The sequence below is a fragment of the Anolis carolinensis genome, chromosome 6 (assembly GCF_035594765.1).
Source record: "Anolis carolinensis isolate JA03-04 chromosome 6, rAnoCar3.1.pri, whole genome shotgun sequence".
NCBI lineage: Eukaryota > Metazoa > Chordata > Lepidosauria > Squamata > Dactyloidae > Anolis > Anolis carolinensis.
The window spans coordinates 93,218,609-93,240,560 of record NC_085846.1 but is presented as its reverse complement, the minus strand read 5'-3'; the positions used below and the strand labels follow the sequence as shown (position 1 = coordinate 93,240,560).

At 38.3% G+C, this 21,952-nt stretch overlaps 1 protein-coding gene across 4 annotated transcripts in view; it reads right to left on the bottom strand.

Annotated features, from left to right (window-relative positions):
* The window catches only part of cdk6 (cyclin dependent kinase 6), a 150,186-nt gene that overhangs the window by 78,959 nt on the left and 49,275 nt on the right, over positions 1-21,952 (bottom strand). For 3 of the 4 annotated variants that reach the window (XM_062958007.1, XM_003222106.4, XM_062958008.1), the window contains one exon: positions 14,484-14,619. In XM_062958007.1, the coding sequence (XP_062814077.1) occupies positions 14,484-14,619 (136 nt within the window). Of the gene's footprint in view, positions 1-14,483; positions 14,620-16,240; positions 16,264-21,952 lie in introns of those variants that run through there. The other variant, XM_062958009.1, reaches the window with a different exon arrangement.

Below are 21,952 nucleotides of genomic sequence, written 5' to 3'. Positions count from 1 at the left end.
TGACCCAAGAAGTAATTAATTCTCAATAAGCTCTGTGGGACAAGCTTTGGAGTCCGTTTTTCTTGGGGGAGCAATGCAGGATATACAGAAAGATTATATACACCTTTGGGAGATTCTGGAAGCTATATTCCAAAAACGCAACTTTTCCAAGACCAAGGATTCCTGCTGGAGTTCTTGATTTGGCTCTGTAGAACAATACTTAGCACCTTTATTAAGGGTTAAAATGTGGCAGATGTTGTGAGCAAGCTTTTCTTAACAGGAAAGACACATGGCCCCGATGTAGGTTCCTCCTTCCTAACAGCTGTTTGTGGACAGCAGCTAATTGTATCCACTTGTTTAACCTCAGGGATAATGTTCGGAGGGGACCAAGTGCCACAAGTACACTTTTTTCAACGGTCATTTCCTTTCTGGTATAACTTGCATGACAGCATGTGACAAGCAGAAATTAATGGGGGCACTGCTGTGCCAATACCTCTTGAATTGCTTTGACAGGGACTGCAGGCTGCCTGCTTAGCCACCCAGCCAAGACCTCACATGAAACATGGCAAGGGGCCCACAGTTCTATTCACTAACAAGACAGCTGGTCAGTGATTAGGAAGCTGAAACAATGCCCCAAGGAGGTGGGGGAAAGCATTTGCAAGCAGCTTCAGATTCAGAAGATCAAGTTTTCTCAAATAAGAGAATCTTGCCCCCCTCCTCCTTTCTTTTTAGTCTCTACTTCACAGATTAAGGTCGACTAGAAAGGAACAAGCTCTTAGCAAACAAGGCATTGCTGATGAACTTGCACCTGACGAGTGAAGAGCATTATACCCCAAGAAAAAACAGCACAACCATTGTCTTAAGACAACCCAGGCAGATATTGAGTGAAACATCTGAATTATACAACTGCACAAAAACCTTGTGTTCCTCTTAAATGGGCTTTTCCTCCATGAACGTAATTTTGATAGATAACACTGGCCAACACACATTTTGGTGCCTCAAATATTAGCCCTGTTTCTTGGCATATTTGACCTGTTGATTCCAAAAAGGGCACCAGTTTTCCCCTATTAGTTTTTGAGACACAGAACATACGAGTTGCCATCTCACCCATATAAAATCATGATAACCATAGCTAATAAACTAGAGATGATGCAGTCTACCCAATGCAATTTTCTGAATCAGTGCCTCAAACAACCCCAAGAACAGGTCTAAAAACCAAGACATCAATCTTTATTTTTTTGTTAGGCTGTGTAAGAGGTCCTCAAATTTTATACTAGAAAGCTGGCTAAAGCTAAAAGAAGAATCTTATTAAGTTTCCCCAACTGCTAATAAGTCACTAGCCAGGCATGCAACTATAAGGAAGTACACATTCTTAATGAAAAGGAAGGGGAAGCATGGCCACATCCTTCCCCCTGGGCTCTGGTTTTGGCTAAATGAAACCCAAGCTATAAAAGGAGGCGTACGTTTGTCTACAAATACTTAAACATGTTATAGAAAATTCCTCCCTAACTTCATTCCACCTGTAGATGTAATCAACAGGCCAGGGGAAGCTTTTCCTTCCCTACCTTTGCTCTCCCAAATCTGAGAAGACACAAAAAGTTGAGGAAGGGGAGGAATCCTTCATTTCAATAATGTTGACTTATCCAGAGTTTTACGTATCCATGTGAAGTTTGGGAATGTATCCTCTGTGGATATAGGAGTCATACCATATATCCGAATCTGAACATAGTAATGAATTAGCATCTCTTGTGTCTTCCCCTCACCGGCTAGTAATTTCAATAATTGATCAACATGACACTAAATCCCCATGCATTAAGTGTCTCGAATCATATTTATTCAAGTGCTAATACTGTTTGTCAGTTTCATGACAGTTGGGAATGTGACCCTCTTATTTTTACTTTACTGCCCCATCACAGCTAACAAAGTTTTTTCCTAATTTTCCTTTAGTGAGGATGTAGCTAATGGACCACAGACTTTTTCATGCTTAAACAATGAACTATGAACCTTCACTAAGGATCACAACTGCTTTGGAAACACTGTTTTTGGATTATAACTCCCACAATTCCCTAACCAGTATCATCATAATCAGTGATCACTTGTGTCTGAGTAGGATGGCCTTCCAAGTGTAGGGTCTTGGTGGTGGGTCTGTAGGCAACTGTGGAGACCTATTATTGACCCACATGTTCTTCCACAGTGAGAGCATCGGTTTCTAGATGAAAGGTGGTCCTGGTCAAGGTTGGCTTGACGTGTCTTCGTCTTGACACATTTCTCCCTTCCGCCCTCTATTCGCGTCTCTTTGAATTCCACTGCACTGTTGGTAACAGCTGACCTTCAGTTAGAGTGCTCAAGGGCCAGGGCTTTCTAATTCTCAGTGTCTATGCCACAGTTTTTAAAGTTGGCTTTAAGCTCATCTTTAAATCTCTTTTCCTGTCCACCAACATTCCATTTTCCTTCCGTTCTTCAGTTGGGAGTAGTATAACTACTTTGGGAGATGATGATCGTGAATTTGGACAATGTGGCCAATCCAGTGGAGTTGATGGCGGAGGATCATCACTTCAATACTGGCTATCTTTGCTACTTTTAGCACAATGACGTTTGTAGGCCTATCTTCCCAAGAGATTTGCAGGATTTTTTGGAGGCAGCGTTGATGGAATCATTCCAGGAGTTGAATGTGACGTCTCTAGAAGGTCCACGTTTTGCAGACATATAACAGGGTTGGGAGGACAATGGCTTTATAAACAAGCATCTTGATCTCCCTACAAATGTCCTAATCCTCAAACACTCTCTGCTTCATTCGGAAGAATGCTGCACTCGCAGAGCTCAGACAGTGTCATATTTCAGTGTCAATGTTGATTTTTGTGAGGCGGCTGCCAAGGTAGCGGAAATGGTCAACATTTTCTAATGTTATAACATTAAACTGTATTTCCGGCATTGCAGAAGGATTGGCTGATGCCTGTTGAAAATGTACTTTGGTTTTCTCGATGTTCAGTAAGAGGTCAAGCATTTTGTATGCTTCTGCAAATGTGGTTTGTAGGTCTTCTTCTGAATGAGCACAGACCACATTATTATCAGAATATTGTAGCTCTATATCAGATGTTATTATGATCTTGGCTTTGGCTTTCAGTCTGCTGAGGTTAAATAGCTTGCCATCTGTCCAACAGACAATTCCCATGCTGATGGGAAGCTTCCCATCAACAAGGTGCAGTATCATAGCGATGAATAATAAGGTTGGGGCAATAACACATCCCTGTTTGACATCTGATTCCACCTTAAATGGGTCACATTGGGAGCCATTGCTGTCCAAACTGTTGCCCTCATGTCATCATGGAGGAGCTGCAGGATGTTCAAAAATGTGTCAGGACATCCGAATTTTTGAAGTATGGTCCATAGAGCACTGCGATTCACTGTACTGAATGCTTTTGCGAGTTCAATGAATGCCATGTACAGAGGTTGGTTATGTTCCCTGCATTCCTTTCAGAGCTGTTGTGCAGTGAAGATCATATCATCTTCTGGAGGGATGGAAACCATTCTGGGATTCTGAGAGGATGTCTTCTGAGATACGTAAAAGGCGGTTTGCTAGGATTCTTGCAAGGATTTTCCCAGGGGAGGTTAGAAGTCACTTATAGGATCCCTTGTAATAGATTCTGGGAGCTATAGTCATAAAGTGACATTTTCAGATCTGAAGAAAACATGGAGTTGACTTAATGGAAACAGATGGTAAAGACAAGATATATCTTAATCTTAATCAGTAATTGATTAATTAATTTCTCTTTCTTTTAGAGAGAAGAGGAAATTGTGGGAAATACGTATCAAATGTAATACAGAAAGGCTTGCTCTGGCCAAAGGAACTGAATGAAAAGTTAAAATGAGCTAATACTTTATCCAACTATTGAGTATTTTCCAAATAAAATACTAATGTGACAATGAATAGTTGCAACTGGTGAAGAATTATATTACTCTATATAGAATGAATTCAGGGGGTTAAACCAGATACTACTCTATTCTGCAAGCTAACATCCCTTTACTACATCAGACCCTGAGTAACCTTTCATTTACTCATGCCAATTAAGAAAAAAAAAACTAAACAAACCACCAATCAGAGAGCCCAAAACAGGAAAGTATGCACTGTTGAAAAATGCCACTCAGTGAATTGGAAGCAAACTGTATATTTAGGAAAGCAAATGAAAGCCTGGAATTCACTATCAAAAGAGTGCTGCACTCTTTTGTGTCTTAGATACTAAGTAGTATCATTTACTGTGTGTTCTGAAGAGTGGTGAGCAGCTGGGTGTAATACATTTTCATACCATGTAACCTCTTCTTCTATGGGACCAGAAGGGAAAAAAGGATCTTTCTGGTATGCCTTTCCTCTGGCAAAGGAAAAGACAAGATGATGACTTTCCAGCTCATTGCACTTTTATAACATTCTCATCAATCCCCATGGGGTGGGTCTTTGTTATGCTTCCTAGAGGACTGTTCTTGGTTTGCTGTTCACAATGCTGCATGATTTCACTAACTACCACATCAAAGAACCTCCTCTCCACATCATAAAACATGAAGGCCTAAGGATTCTTCCTCAAGGTTTCCTGAGGGTCTCCGTTCTTCGTCTTGAACACATACTTGGGACTTCACGTTTTTCTCAAGCTGTGGATGTGGCCATACAATGGTAGCAGCACAAATGTTTTCTTTTTTAAAAGGCAGTTTAAAAGGGGAAAAGCTCTAAGTCATCTCTATACTTGGTAGCTATGTAAACTGTAAGGTGTAATCTATGTCCTAAAAACTCACTGAAAAAAATAATAAATCATTAAAACAATGCAAGAGAACGAGACAAGGACTGTTTGTGTAGAAGTTCCAAATAATTATAGCAAGAGCTGTTGAAAGTTTTATGGAACAGAATACCACAATTTTCAATTTTGATAATATACAGAATATACAATCAGCCCTCCATACGGTAGCTATAGATTCGGCATCCACGGATTCAATCAACCATGGTTCAAAAATATTCAAGAAAGAACATTTAAAAAGAACATCTTAATTTTTGCTACACAATGAGCACTATGCTGACGTGTAGACATACCCTGCTGTAGCCTCCCACCATTGTACAGATCCTCACACTCTCTCCAGCACTTGTTTGTTTGCCATTTTACATATGGGATGCTATTTTACTATGCCATTGTGTATCATGGGACTTGAGTATTCATGGATTTTTGTATCCATAGGGAGTCCTGAAACCAATCCTCAGCAGATACAAAGATCCTACTGTATAACATGGGAACATAAGAAGCTGTCTTAAATCTAGTCAGACCATTGTTCGTTTTGATTAGTATTATCAAAATCTATTGTTGGTGGCTGGCTTTTCAGATAGCCGTCATCCCCTCAGTGCTTGACTTGTGACCTACAAGCTTTATGTTAGTTTTTTTTAAAAAATTGAAACAATTCCAACAGAATTGTTGGAATATGTATAAGAATATGTATAAGAAGGGATAAGCTAAACTATATAATAATACCATGAAAGAAACACCCAGGTCAGATGAAATTTAATCTCAAGCGATATGAAACATGCAGAAATGCTTGAATACTTCCACCTGCACTTGTCCTTTCTCACAGTCAAGTTATTTTTGTTCTAATAAACATATGTATTTTTGTCTTTTCTTTCCCTTTACATTCTGGTTTGATATAGCCCAATCCAACCTTACTTTCTATTTCTGCATTATGCTGCAGAAGCCATGGGTAGCCTAGGGCATAATGTCAGGATAGGTATCAGGAGGCATAAATGAGACTAGTCAAGATGCCTCATTTTCAATATGAGAGGCATTATGCTTCTGTATATCAGTTGTGGAAGAATACAGTGGTAGTGCGCACTTACACTTCTGCATGGCTTGTAGGTTTCCCACAGACAACTGTCTGGGCATATCACAGATTTTACTATAGACTAGGGCTTCTTAAACTCTTCCCACTTGTGACTCTTTTCCACCTCAGAAATTTTTATGGGATCCCAAGTACATAGATAAAATAGGTATGAAAATCAAACATTTACTGACATAAATCAGTTTTTACAAAACAGATTGATTTTCCTTTTTATGAAGTACAGTTGAAGCATTTTCAGCAGAGTCCACTATAAGTACTGCACATTTTTGCTAACAGATTTGTGTAAATGTCTACATCAGCCATGAGGTTGTAAAAACCTTTTTCTGTCACCAAATTTTTGTGACCCAACATTGAGCAAGGGAGACCCCATATAAGATCGGGTCGGGGTCCACTGTTTAAGAAGTAGTGCTATAGACAGCCAGAGCTATTATGGGCCTTCTTATATTCAGCATGTTTTAGTCCTACAGTTGTAAAATATATTTTAAAAATCTCTTCTGTCAGATCCAATATTCCTGGGTCACTGGAAAGTCAGACACACCTCATCTAGTAACATCTGAACAGACATCTAACTCCACCTGTTGTTGCATTGTTCTTTGATACCCTCGCCTTATATTCTTGTTTCACTTTGTTGAATTCTGATCTCTGCTTAATGTTTTTCTTCTACTGACTAAAGTCCATTGGGCAACAGCCATGTAATTTTTGTTTATCACACAACAACTATTTATATTTGAGATATTTAATACATCATAACACTGTTGCATTACATACTCAAAACTAGACGCAGGCCAACTCTGTAAGACAGAGCATTACTTGATGCAGAACTGTATTTGTAGTGTCTGCTTCTCTTCCTCTTGCATTATGCCATTATGCAGCCAGACAGCTGCAGGTTTTAATATGTGGAATGAAGGGAGGATGAGGAACTTTAAGGGGAGTCCTTCTTTTTGTTGCAGGGGCACTGGTTCAATCGTGGTGGTAACTAAGCAAAGAACACCCGAAGATAATAAAACACATATTTAGAGATGGTTTGACTTTCCACAAGCTCCCCCTTTCCCTAGCCTTTTCAATATCTCCTCTGTTTTGGTCTGTGTTGTTTCTCACTGAATGACAGGCCTGTGCAAGACATACTTCAGTAATTTGAAGCATATGGCTCATAGCTCACTGTTGTTTTTATTTTAGTTTTAAAATTGGTATTTCCAATTTAAAGTACATGAAAGACATCTGTATACTCTTTCATTAAACTCCTTTTATATTTATAACATCCTATGCATTCTTTTCAAACCCTTCCTGTTAAGCACCAGAGTATAAGCATAGGCAGCAGCTATTTCCTTTGTATTATAGAGGAGTGCGATTAAAAAAAATGATCCCTGCCGCCTCCCCTTATACACGTATGCACAGGAATAATACTTTGCTTTTCCAAACAGGAATATCTTAAGGTTAATTTAAAATGAAATAACAATATTCACACCTATCATTGCCCTCTTTCTGCAATAAAAATGAGTGGAAAACTCATTGGAATCTCCACCAAAGTATCATAAAGTTTTGAAGCCTTTTGAGATTTCTGAACGGCAGCTGCCCAGTAGGACTATCCTATTGCAAAACAAATTGTGTTACTGCATTTATTACACCCAGCACAAAGAGGCAATAGCGATGTTGACTGGTAGAATTTGGGGAGCTTGTTCTCTAAAAAAATAAAAAAAATATTTCTCCCAAGCTCTGGTAGATATTGCTATGTTGGTCAAAATATCAGCCAGTCAGTAGTGGTCAAAATATAAATCAACGACAAAGAATTGTGAAAACCAAAAATAATTTGTAGATGAATCAAAATGCTTAAAATGTTAATAACACACTGGTCCTAAGCAGCTATGCAAACTAATCTTATTGATTTTATTTATTTATTTACTTTATTTTTGTCCCACCTTTCTCCCAATATAAGGACTCAAGGCAACTTTCTGTATGCCATAACAATAAATATATTTTAAATCAATACAGCTTCGTATTTTCGGATATCGTAAGTGCTTATATGCCTTTGCACATTTGCACCAGGAACATGGGAATGCAGATGCACTTTATGTTTAGCTGAATTATAACCTTGGTTCATTTCAATGTCATCATTCTGGAAGTAATCTCTCAAAGTAGAATGGGAATATGAATTTTGGGTACATTATCAACCCATTGTTCCTTTCAGTTCTTTTTTCTCATTCTGTTGCCTGGTCCTCGTGTTTCCTTCAACCTCCTGTTACCTCACAATACTCAGCAGACTGAAAGCCAAAACCAAGGTCACAACATCTGTTGTAGAACTCCAATATGCTGATGATAATGTAGTCTGTGCTCATTCAGAAGACGACCTACAAGCCACCCTAAACATATATGCAGAAGCATATGAAACACTTGGTCTCTCACTGAACATTGAAAAAACCAAAGTGCAAACCAAACAGGCACCAGCCAATCCCTCTGCAATGCCAGAAAAACAGCTTAATGGTGTAATGCTAGAAAATGTTGACCATTTTCACTACTTTGATAGCCACCTTTCCATAAAAGTCAACATCGACACTGAAATACAACACTGCCTGAGCTCTGTGGGTGCAACATTTTTTTTATTGAAGCATAGAGTGTTTGAGGATTGGGACATTCGTAGGGATACCAAGATGCCTGTTTATAAAGCTATAGTCCTCCCGACCCTGTTATACACTTGTGAAATGTGGACCATCTACAGATGTATACCCAACTTATGGAATGATTTCATCAGTGTTGCCTCTGAAAAAATCCTGCAAATCTCTTCGGAAGACAGGCAGACAAATGTCAAGAATGCTGGAAGAAGCGAAGACCGCTAGCACTGAAGCAATGATCCTCGCCATAAACTTTGCTGGACTGACCATGTTCTCCGAATGCCCAATCACGGTCTCCCAAAGCAGTTACCCTATTTCCAGCTGAAGAATGGAAAACAGAATGTTGGTGGACAGGAAAAGAGGTTTGAAGACGTGCTTAAAGCTAACCTTTAAAAACTATGGCATAGACACCAAGAACTGGGAAACCCTGGCCCATGAGCGTTCTGTTACCAACAGTGCTGTGGAATTTGAAAAGGTACAAATGGAGCGTGAAAGGGAGAAACGTGTCAAGAGGAAGGTGCATCAAGCTAACCCTTATTGGGACCGCCTTCCATCTGGAAATCGATGTGATCACTCCAAAAGTACATGCAGATCAATAATAGGTCTCTACAATCATCTAAAGGCCCACTGCCAAGACCTTACACTTGGGAGGCAATCATACTTGGCCATGAGAGACAGTCTATTATGAGTGTCATAATACTAATCCTCTCCTTATAATTTTAATCTGAACAGTACTCTTTTCCTTCATGATAGCTAGATTGTGAACTTTCTGACTTTGTTGTTCTCCAAGCATCTGGTACTTGCATGAGCATCACATGCCACTCTTCTGACTCAGACCAAACAGGGGGATCATCACCACAGATTTTCTCCATATGTGTCTAGTTGTTTCTGTATTATACAGGAACAGCATATCCTGTATAGAGAATTCTCTATGAATTCAAATGGTGACTTTTTGCTGTCATTGTAGCAGCAGCAGTGAACGAAATCAGTAAAAATAAAATGCACCCATTACCTTTAGAGAAGATGCTACAAATAAAAATAACTTAATACAAGATTGTGGGAAGTGTGGTACTATTCTCATTTCTTGTGACATTCCCAAGTCCCTCAAGAGATGTTCCTGTGCAGTTTCCCACCCCTCATTTACTCAGACAAGATTTAAAGTTTTTGTGTCTTTTTGATCCCCTCCATTCTTTAATGTGGCCACAAGAAATTTGGAAAAAATGCTTCTGATTTTACTTAACCATGGTTTGTTACGGTCATAATGACAAACTATGGTCGATTTTAACTATGGTTTATATGAAGTAAGACAACTTAATACCATGGCTTATTACATTAGCATATAATAAATCTCAGATAACATTAATCATAGTTTAAGGTCTGGCTAAAATGCCAATTTTTGTATCCCATTCTATATCAAAAGATTTTTAGATCAGGAGGTCAGTGCTTCAAGCGGGATGAAGCTTCTGGGGGATACAATCCATCTCATTTGGACCACAAGCTACCAATTACTTTAGCACAGACTATGATTTTAAAATAATTGATACTAGTCTGCAGGGAATATATTCAGGATGTGCACAACTCTAACCCACCTCCTCCCTGGAAGTGAAAAACAACTACAGAAGGAGAGACTTAAAACTAGATTTACTACTCTTTTGCTTGTTCTCTATACATATGAATTTTAAAGGTATTGGAGGAAACCCTTGACTTCTAATCTTCTTCCGACATTCTGAAGAAATACAGGTCAAGAGAGGCTATACAATATGTAAATAATATCAGATTCTATAATATCAAATCCACTTTAGTGAAGTGAAGATAATCTCATCAGCAAAACGTCCAAAGGATTAAGCACCCTAACAGTGCATCTCTGTTACTTCACTCATGTCTTCATGCGTAATTTTCTGTTTGCTGGCATCTACCCTCTGACTTTCCAATAATGTCTGTCTTTGTTTAGCTTCCTCTTAAAAATGTGGAAAATCTCAAAAGAAATCTGAGAAACCAGAAACTGGAATAGCATATTGATCGTACAACATGGTGACAAAAAGAGAGAACTTGTGAAAATGAGTAGAAATGTAGAAAGAAATAAAGTGAGGGATATCGGTTTCATATATGGAGTTCTTTCCTTGTTAAGCCATATTCGAAGAGTGAACACCAACATAAGGAAGTATTAAATCCATTTAATTTCAGCACAAGGCTTTCCTTAGATATTCGCTCAGAAAGAATTAAGTCCATCTTGGCTTGCTTTTGTTTTGCGCCTTTCCAGTGGTGTCTGGAACAGCTTGTCTAGATTTGAATAGCAGTAATATCTGCACTGGGATAGTGCTATTTTTATACATGTAAAATGTCTCATTTTCACATATGGATACAGCCTGCATCCTGGGAATCATTAAAGATTTCTGGGAAGTTAGAAGGGGAGTTAAATAAAATACAAGTAATAGCTCTACATTTATACTAGGATGTGTACAGTAGGACTGAAACATGTGCCTTCTGTCTAGAACATTCCTCCAATCTAGAATATCGCAAAAATAATGTCCTTGACTTTAGAATGTTGTAGTTCCCACACAATCTACAAATAAATATTTTGGTTTCTTAATATGCTTCAGTTAAGTCTTTGCTTGGTTCTGAAATCAAATTTCAGATACTGTATACCTAAAGAATGGAGATGATAGATTTGTTTCTTTACAGAAAGCAGGTTAAGTCATTTTCAAATCAACACATGCATTTTCTGAAGAATCATACCCTAAAGAACATGACTGAATTTAAGGATAACTGAATGTTATAATCCTATCTATCACTCATTTATGTTAATTTCACTTCCAGTTATGCCTATGCAACTGTTGACTTTTGGTTCCCCAATTCTGATTTCTGGGCTCTAATGTCCTCACCTCGTTTCACGGGGAAGAAGAGTAGTATCTGAATACAAATATGTAAACCAGAAATGGACGGGAGATCTATTGCTACACTACTGCTGAGTGGCAAGCACATTAGTTAACTGTTACCATTTACTTTTTGATAGTAATGGAGGTATAACTATATCATATTTAAAAGCAATGTAATGAGTAAGGATAACTTTTCCCTTCATTATTGCAATGATTACTGGTTCCTAGTTATTTTTGAAAACTTCTTTTAAGAGGCATTTAAAGGTACTTTGACGAGGATATGTAATTTTTACTATCGAGTCTAACATTTAAAAAAAATGTAACACAGTAATGGAAAATCTATGGACAGTGAAATATGTAATTCAAATTGTGCCATTCCAATGAGTAATCAGGTTACTCCTCAAATTCAATGAATGAAGGTAACAAATACTTTCCAACCTGACAGGTGGATCTCTAGGTGGCTGGAAGTAGATCAAAATGGATTTAACTCAAAAATTTCTTAATTGTAGAAACAGCAATTGAGAATTAGAAATCTATGTTGATCTACTTCCACTTCCACCTTACTAAACTGGATTTAAAACAACTAAGAATGAAGTTGTTTGAGTTCAAGCCAGAGTTCATCATACTGAAAATATGTCCCCTTGGCTTAGAATATGAACAGAGACATTATGCTCTGTAATTCTGAATGTAATTCTTTTGTATTTGGCTCTAGTTGCCAGATCTTAAGGTTTTGGTAAGAAAAATTATGTCAATTCAATAGATTAGAGATTTGCTAAACCCTGCCATATAAGAACCCCACTTCTTCTGTACCTGCTGTGTTAAACAAGCAAAGGTAAAACATGGGGACTGCATAAACAATCACTGGTTTAAAAAATGATTTCATTCTTACGATATTCAAATAATACTAATTTGAATGGTTTGTGATTTTTCAATTTCTTTCAATTTTTGTATAACTTGTTCCTGGACTTTTTCATCTTGTTTTTCTGTGCATTGTGAAGTGAAAACACTCAAATATGATCCAGTGCTTATGTGTATCAATGGCAGATGGCAAATTATTCTCTCTTCAACTCTGGAAACTGACATTCTCAGAGAAGCTAGAGATGCCAGTAATTGATTCTTTGTCATGCAATGACGACATGTGTTTGCCTGCTTTGTAGAAGAACAGAAATGGAAAAGCATAAAGAATGGACAGCAGATGTACAGGCCATTCCAGAGCTTGGCAAGTAAATTCTAAAAATGTAATTTGTTGTATAATTACAACATTCAGATGCATTTTTAATTTGCTGTTTGGTAACACTATTCTTTTTAACCACTTGTCTGCACTCATTTATTTTGGAGGCAGAGAGGGAACCTTAGAATCAATAGACTTCTGCTAAAATGATCTCTAAAATAACCTTTAAAAACTTTCTAAAGTAATTACAAGCATGTACTTGTCATACCAACAAATTAACATTTATATCATTTTGGCCCACTGCTTTTGAAATATAAGTTAATTGTAACCTTATTACAGGTAACATTATCCATTACTCTTAGACCCTAGTCCACTCCACATATGAGATGCTTGTAAGCAAAGCCTAAATCAGGTAAAATAAAAACACACATTTTTCATAGTTGGCAAAAAAGCTAGCAGCCCAATATCACGCCCTGTTGCTGTTTCAGTGAAGCACAATATTCAGTGCTAAATGTGAATACCAGAAAGCAGAATATTTTGTTCCTTTGCTCAAATATTGCAAGTGGACTCCACCTAAACAATGTCCTGCTACAATGAAAATATACAGCTGATGTTAATAGATCCACATTAACTTATAATTGATTTCCTAGTGAAAACCAGAGTCCTGGCTTTTATCAATCTATATTGTTTGAAGTGGAAGTTAACTAAACACTGAATTATGACTACTCCCAAAAACAAAAGCTATCCGTGCTCAAATGACAATAAGCTAAAAGTCTACTCCTCAAAGAACATCTACCTCTTATATTGGAATAGACCCTAACAAATTGCTCAATTTTATGATGAGATAGTATTTATTTAGAGAAATACTTGATCCATTAGTTTGATCTGTGTTTGTGCTCCATGAAATTCTACCATGTTTCTCAAATTTCAGTTCTTATTGCCCTTCAGGACTTGCACTACAGAACCATCTAAAACAGTGGTTCCCAACCTTTTTTTTGACCAGGGACAACTTGACCAGGGACCACTTTTTCCTGGGACCACTCCCCAACCAAAAGGGTTATGAATCAGTTTTTTTGTCAACTTTAGATTCAGTTTGGTTATTTGGAGTGCTGATTCAGAAAATTGCACTGGGTAGACTACATCCGCTGTAATTTCTGATACAGAACATATGCCATCTAGTAGTTGCTATCCGCTTGTCCACAGAAAAACATCTTTAATAATCCAGAGCTGATTTTCCCCACTTTAATCACGGATCTTATTTTAGGTCTCTCAGCCCACCAGTGGGCCATGGCCCACAGGTTGGGAACCACTGATCTAAAACATACAAATACATAACCCAAAGGGAATCTTAATCATTTACCCCACCAGATAACAGATAAATGAAATGTTCTGGAAGAGCATTTAAGCCAATCATATCCTGCATCATATATTTGAGTATATATACACACACACAGACTAGCATAGCATAGCATAGCACATCATAGCATAGCACAATATAGTTTAGTGTATTGTCTGGCCCAGAGTGTCCAAGTGTTTTCCATCATAGATTAGAAAAGGCAGTATCAGGCCTAAAGGTTTGAAGTTACAGTAGGGTAGATTTCAACTGAACAACAAAAGGAACTTTTTGATAGTGACAGCTGTTTGGAAATAAAGCAAATTATCTAGAGATCTAGATAATCCCATTCTAGACATCATTTGCAGATGTTCAGAGAATGGAGTCTCATTCTTTAAACATCTGCAAAAAGGGGCCACAGAGCTATTGCTAGGGATGCTTTAGCTGGAGATCCTGTATTGCATTGAGCAGGAGGTTGGACTCAATAACCCATTCTGACTCAATGATCCTACAATTCTATAACTAAGGACAGAAATAATTGTCTTCTACAAATCAGATAGCAATGTTCATGAAATGGTTTTCTAGGGTATATCCATCTTTAGCACATTATTTCATAAAATTATGTACAAACCTCCCCTACCCTTCTGTGATACCTTTATAGTTTCGCTAGGAACTCCAGGCTCTGGAACTTTATTCAAGTAAGTGGTCAAATCTTGATCAACATGCTCAAACACCAATGTTAACTTCGTTTCTCTTTCTGTTCGGGACACTGTACATACATCAAACAACCTAAGAAGGGGAGAAAAAGAAACATTAAATAATAAATGGATGAACACACTATCAGAGGAGTCATTTGAAATCACAACTAAATGTGTATCATTGCTCATTTTGCAATGTGAAACGTACAGTTAGGCTAAATTCAAGTGTAGATGAAACCGTTCATCAGATAAGAAGGGATCCGTGAGGCCAAAATTCCTAAATATATCATTTACTTTCCAAACAGCATTTTTGAGACAGGGTTTCTGGCTAAGTGATAGGTAAAATGAGGGTACTGTCCCACCCCAACCCCCCAAATCAATTTTTCTTTCACTTAAAACTTCAGTTCAACATTTAGAACTGCTATTTAGGAATCCAAAAGGGGAAAAAGGAGACAATTACAAAGGGAATGTGAACAAAGCAAATAGAAGAGTTCCAAGTACATATGATTTCTAGTATATCATTCTCCAAACTGCTAAAAATTTGAAGAGACAATGAAACTTCCCTTTGGGGGGGGCAGAGTTCTTATCTGGGGGAATGCCCAATTCACCACCTGCATTTACACTTTTCAGTATGTTCCAGAGAATGTGCTTTTCTTGCATAGCAAGGGGTTGGACTAGATGGTCCATGTGGTTTTTTTCCCTACTCTATGATTCTATGAATAATACATTTGAATTGAATATTTATTTTGTTTACAAACATTATCCATACCACATGAGATGTTTATAATCAGTAGCTCTTCTGAAATCCTGTCTATTGAAAAAAAAGATTGTGTTGTGCTATTAATAGTTATCAAAAGCCATCCCCCACTCCACCCTGAAAGCCTGAGATATGGCTATAATTCTCTAGACCCATGGTTCCCAACCCGTGGGCCACGAGAATGGAAATCCAGTTCACACACCTTTCTCTTTATTTTATTTTATTTATTTTATTTCCGCTTCTTTCCACAGAGCTTCATTTTTAGGCCTGTTCCTGGGGTTATTTGGGGTGCTGATTCAGAAAATTGCATTGGATAGGCCACATCAGCACTAGATTATTAAATATGATTTTCTGTGGGAGAGCAGGTGGCGACTACTGGATGGCATATGTTCTGTATTAGAAACTAGAGCTGATGTGGTCTATCCAATGCAATTTTATAAATCAGCACCACAAATAACCAAACCGAATTTAAAGTTAACCAAAAACTGATTCACAACCCTTTTGGTACTAATGTTGTAGGGTGATTCCTGGTCAAATTGGTTCCTGGTCAAAAAACGTTGGGAACTCTAGACTGATTCTGTAGGGTGGAAAGCTAAATAAATACCATGTGTTATAGGCTATATTTCAGGGGAAGCAACTGGCAAAACCACTTCTGAGAATTCCTTGCTTTAAAAAACTCTATGAAATTCATGGGGTCACCAAAAGTCAACAGGTAACTTGAAGGTACATACCGATTGTAGTCTCCACTCTCTACTACCTATTATCAGCTATGAGTGCGCTCTCTTGGAGATACCATCTACCTCTAGTAGGTAAGCTGAACATAATTTACTACCAGACAGGTCACTGTACAGTTACCAAACATGCCTTTGTCTAGAACGTTTTCATCTTCAAATATCAAAGAAGTTTACAAATTGAGCAAAGATTAATACTGTGAAGAACAAAGTAATGAACCAACCTGTACATGGAAAGAAAGCATTCTTGCAGTTAAGATACTTATCTGCAATCTCGGAGATTTTCATGGTCTCAGTAGAGAAATCACAATAAACTCTGAGATGAATAGGACTTGACCTTACAAACTTCATGAAAAATAATTTTCAAGTACCTTAACTGCAAGAAAAGTTAAGGAAAACTTTAGAAAAAATGTGCTTTTTATACAGAGAACTCTCCTGGGAAACATAAAAATGCTTCATTTTTAAAATGTAATATTATTTTCTACATAGTGGCAAGGTCTCAAAGGCTGTACTCAGATCCCTAAAAGGGCTCATTGTAGACCATGGGTTACATGATTCCAACCTCTGCTGTATTTATACCCATCATTGTAAATTTACCCAGTATCATGGGCATCACTTAGAAAATTGTTAGTTGTGGTCTTACAATGTAAAGATCTAATTCACAAGAGATAGACCACTAGGCTCATCTATCTCATGAATCTATATTTGTACACACAGGAAGACACTAATTCCAAGGAACTTAAAAACAATTTGAAATATTGCATTTTTAGACAAAATAGTTATTTTTATCTATCTTCCAAATGTTATCTCTTTTCCATGCAATGGTAGCCTGTTTCGGGTCCAAGATAGGAATTCAGTAGTGTTTTCATAGCAGCAACTTCTAGCATTCAACAGTCTTAATTTTTTCTAGTTTAAATATGGCTGCATTATTTTGACAACAACAGGGCCACTTTATGCTACAGTGACTGGATATTAAATACTCTGATATTTGACAGTGCTTTAATAATATGAAACTCTTTATATAAATAATTTATTCCAGTTTGCTCACATAGAGGAGGCAGGCAGGCCCAAAACCTGAACATAAACACTGGAAAATATTTCCAACTGTATGTTTCTGTTGAACAACATTTACTTAATTTTTAAACATTTTTGCCAACTATTTAATACATTGGCAACGTTACTAAATGCAATACTTTTAACAAGATTCCACTGTGCAAAATGAGAACATCAGTATTCTGCACACTTCTCTCAGAGTGCAATAAAATGCTTAATACAAGTAGATTTCTCTTAACTGAAAAGTTTTACACTGACTACTGGATATCACCATTACTATTATTTTGTGGAGGTGAAATTCTTGTTTCCTTCAGCTCTTTTATTACATATTCTGTTTAATGACATAATACTGTAAATTTCCTTAATCAGCACAAAAACTGGGAAGGCGGTACAATGCTTTAGAACACATGAAATGCAATGATATGGGGCAGATTCAAATCAAAAAGCTTGGCTTTTAAATATAATTATGTTTTAATTATATTGAAATAATTATATTTAACCCGGTGGCATAGCAGGTTAAACTGCTGAGCTGCTAAACTTTGAATCCGGGGAACAGGGTGAGCTGCTGCTGTTAGCCCCAGCTTCTGCCAATCTAGCAGTTCAAAAACATGCAAATGTGAGTAGATTAATAGGTACCATTTCGGCGGGAAGATAATGGTTCTCCATGCAGTCATGCCAGCCACATGACCTTGGAGGCGTTTACAGACAACGCCGGCTCTTCGGCTTAGAAATGGGGATGAGTACCAACCCCCAGAGTCAGACACAACTAGACTAAACCTTTACCTTTTATATTTTAACATCAACCATATCTGTTTGGTTTGATAGTATTAATTTACATGGGTACCTAGATATATTATGGAGAACTTATTCTGGAGAATACAAACAATTTATTTGTAGATGGATAGTTTTTGAGAGTTGGGCTGCCTTCCTCCCATTTGAACTGAGGATACTACTGAATGCTTGTTTTGGATTTTGGTAGACATGGCTGTCTAACAACCCAAGGCCCCAATCTACTAAGCAGGCATTCAGTGTAAGACCCATTTCGACTGGAAGGTGCACAGAGTATGTTATTTCTATGAATTTTGCATTTTCCATTTTTCCTGAAATTTCACGTATCTCCAGCCTTCCTTCACCATCCTTCCAATGTTGATGGTGGGAAGCGGGGTGGGCAGGAATTAAAAAAACTTCCTAAAATAATTTTCTCTGAAGTTAGTTAACTGAGGTGTGCCTGTATCTTGTTTTCGGCTGCAACACTACTATAAGGCAAAGTCTCCACGAAGTATTTCTGGAAGAGGCAGGCAAGAGACCATGAGAAACTTCCACCTGTTGGGATAAGAGTTCTTTACTACAAATTGTATCCTTTCTCTACCCATGGTGAAAATCATACTGATGTGTTTCTGTAACAGTTGCCTTCTACGTTAAAAATAAAGTTTAACTCAACAATACACCTGGTTCCTTCTCTACTCCTACTGCTGCTCTGATCGTTTTCATACTTACTATGTTTTTGTAACAAGCTAGAACACGTAAAAGTTTTATCTTTTGCAGATACAAAAGATTCACATACCGAATGCTCTGCAAAAACAACCCATTGTGTGTTTCCATTATTTGCAATTAAGAAAATAAGACTTCATGGCAAGCGGGGTGGTTTGTTGTTGTGAGCTTCATGCTGAAATACTTCATTTGGAAGAACATCCACCCCTCGTTCGTCCTCTTCTCCTATCCCACATGTTCTAACCATGCATGCTTGTTTCTTGCTTTGGTAACACATATCATGGAATGTGTGAACAAGCCAGCACAAACTGAGATCACTCACTGTAACACTTCACAAACATCAAGACAGGTTCACACATTTACTTGCCAGTCTCCCCTAAAGCCGTGGTGGTGCAATGGGTTCAACCTTTATGCTGGCTGGACTGCTGATCTGAAGGTTGGGTTGCTGACCCGAAGGTTGCCGGTTCGAATCTGCAAGTCAGGGTGAGCTCCTGTATGGCAGCTCTAGCTTGCGGGGACAACAGAGAAGCCTCCCAGCAGGATGGTAACACATCCGGGCATCCCCTAGGCTATGTCTCTGTAGACGGCCAATTCTCTCACACCAGAATCGACTTGCAGTATGTTCTCAAGTCACTTCTGACACAATAAAAAAATCCCCTAAAGAAAGCAAAGGTGTGGAAGGTATATGAGGGAAACAGTGGAAGAAAAGAAAGAGCCACAAAAGAGCCTGCCCATGCTGACATGGAAACATTGTGAGATAGTCCTTCTTAGAGCTAGAGAAGGGAGAAAGTAGATGGGAGTGGTCCCAACGACATCTGGGCAACACCGGGTATGTACGCCAGTGGGAAATAAAAAGGGTAATGGAAGGCATGAATCAACTCCATGGGTCAGCTAATGCAGAGGTCATGGCACTGCACCTGCAGAGCAGGAATTGTATTTGAACCTAAACAGCAAATTGGCAGTAGGGAGCTTATAAAATCTGATCTTACATATCATACCCTTTCTTTATTCCTTCAGCATTGTACAAAACAAACAGCATTTGTCTGAAAATGAAGCAAACAGTTAAGGAGCAAAGCCAGCTCAGTGAAGTTAGACTGGGAAAGCTTTCAGAACAACTCTGACCCACAACACCAAGTCGTCCTTCCCTAGACCTCTTTGGAGAGGTGATCGTCCTGCCTGCCAAAATTTATTCTGCGGTTTTGGGATGTGGATAAATGTCTGGTAGGGACTGGGCTGAAACCACCAAACTAATTTTCACATCCCCAGCTTGTGTCCAAGAGTTATACAGGCCAGTGCTTCATTAACTCTATGCCACTGGTCCTGTAAAAGGTCTCATTGTTAAGAATATTACTTCAAGGAAACAGTGCCCGATAAGATGTTCTTTCCATCCTCCCTTCTTGCTTTTTCAGTACATCACCCTATTTTCCAGACATGCCAACCTTTCTTAATCACTTCTGTCTGGCAATGTATTGCTTTTTATTTTATTTTTAAGCAGTCTAAGTGTGCCCAATGACACATCAATATTGCCCACACTTTTCCAAATAGGTAAACTGACATATTCAAAGAAAATAATAATGACAGATGCTAACCACTCCTCAAGTTAATTTGCTTTTCTGTTCAGCTATATTCTTCCATTTTCTTGACATGAATGATAAATCTTGAAATGCTGAGGGATTCTGAAAAAAGTGACCTTCACTTCTTGGAATTATATGTGGATTATGCCTTCGACCACAAATGTAAAATGCAAGGCCTGCACCTTGTCATTTTTTGTGGCCCTGGCAAGATAGTTATATTTTTACAGCCAAAACAGCCCTTTCAGGGCAACCATAAGTTTGATGTGGCCTTGGTGCAAATATGTTTGACACCCCAGCCGCAGACTTTCATCTGATTTTGCACCTCTCTAAATATTGTATCATAGTCCATATAATTCTGAATTCATAAAATGCACATTTAAATGCACATTTTGAGATAAAATACATATTTATATAATATTTAGACACAAAATATTTAAATATTAATTTTTGAGAAACAATACACTCAAATGCCTCAAATGTATTTTCAGAATGCTGAGAGGAAAATTAGCTTTGGCCCTAGATTCATCAGAATGTGATAGGAAGGCAGCATCTGCCCTCAGGCAAATCCAGATTGGAAGTACAGTATAGAAGAGGATTTGGATGGGCGAAATAAAAATGTGGGGGTGGGGGGCTGTTTGCTCCCTGTATGCTGCCCCAATGAGGAATCTGGCTGCCGCCCGTTGGACCACTTGAAGCTTCCAAACAGTCTTCAAAAGCAACCCCATGTAGAGCACATTGCAGTCGTCTATTCGGGATATAACAAAAGTGTGGACCACCATAGCCAAGTCTGGCTTCTCAAGGGCGCAACTAGCACACAAGTTTTAATTGTGCAAAAGCTCCCCTGGCCACTGCCGAAACCTGGGGTTCCAGGCTCAGTGATGAATCCAGGAAAACTCCCAAGCTGCAAACCTGTGACTTCACGGGAAGCACTGCCCTAAACGGTTCTGGCCCAGCTTATTTGTCCAGCTTTTCGACTGACCAGGAGTACCTCTGTCTTGTCTGGATTCAATTTCAATTTGTTTGCCCTCATCCAGACTGTCACAGCTGCCAAGCACTTGTTCAGGACCTGAACAGCCTCCTTAGCAGCAGGTGGAAAGGAGTGGTAGAGTCGAACTTCATCTGCATGTAGATGACATTGAACTCTGGATGATCTCTCCCAATGGCTTCATGTACAATTAACTGATTAATTTCCTTCATATTAAGCAGTCTGAGAAGCTCAGGACTAAACTCATAGACAAACCAAGACAACCAAGCCAAAAAAAAAGGAGGATGAGATAAGGGTAGCAAGCTAGCTGGAGGGATGGAAGGAACAAAAATAACATGAATGGGTCTACCTATCTTTAGGCACTGCTTGGAAGTAACTGGTTGCAAATAATATTTATAGCTATTTCCTTTTCCCGATAATGAAGACGTATCTGTATTTCATTAGGTAAACTTAACCATGACTTTTTGATGGCTTATACTTATGGGGATGTGGTCTCATTCACAGCTTTCAAGCTGGCAAGTGTTATGTCTCATGCTGTGTTGTTCCTCCTATGGCAATAAACGAGGAGGTGGGAGGAGAATTGGTTTTGTTCAACAGGTCTATGGCCTGTCACATTTAGAGCTTTTTAAAAAGTCACAACTGGTTACATTTGAGAAGCAGGGAAGTAAAAGGGTACTTTTAAACCTGTAATATTAATGGTAAACAACTACTTAGAGGATGTTGGAGCTTGGAACAACAATTATAAATAATTTGTAGTAGTAATTATCAAAGCTTTGCATTTAAGCTACTTGCTTTTGGGAAGCTGGTAGTTTATATGTGTTGAGAAAAACTGA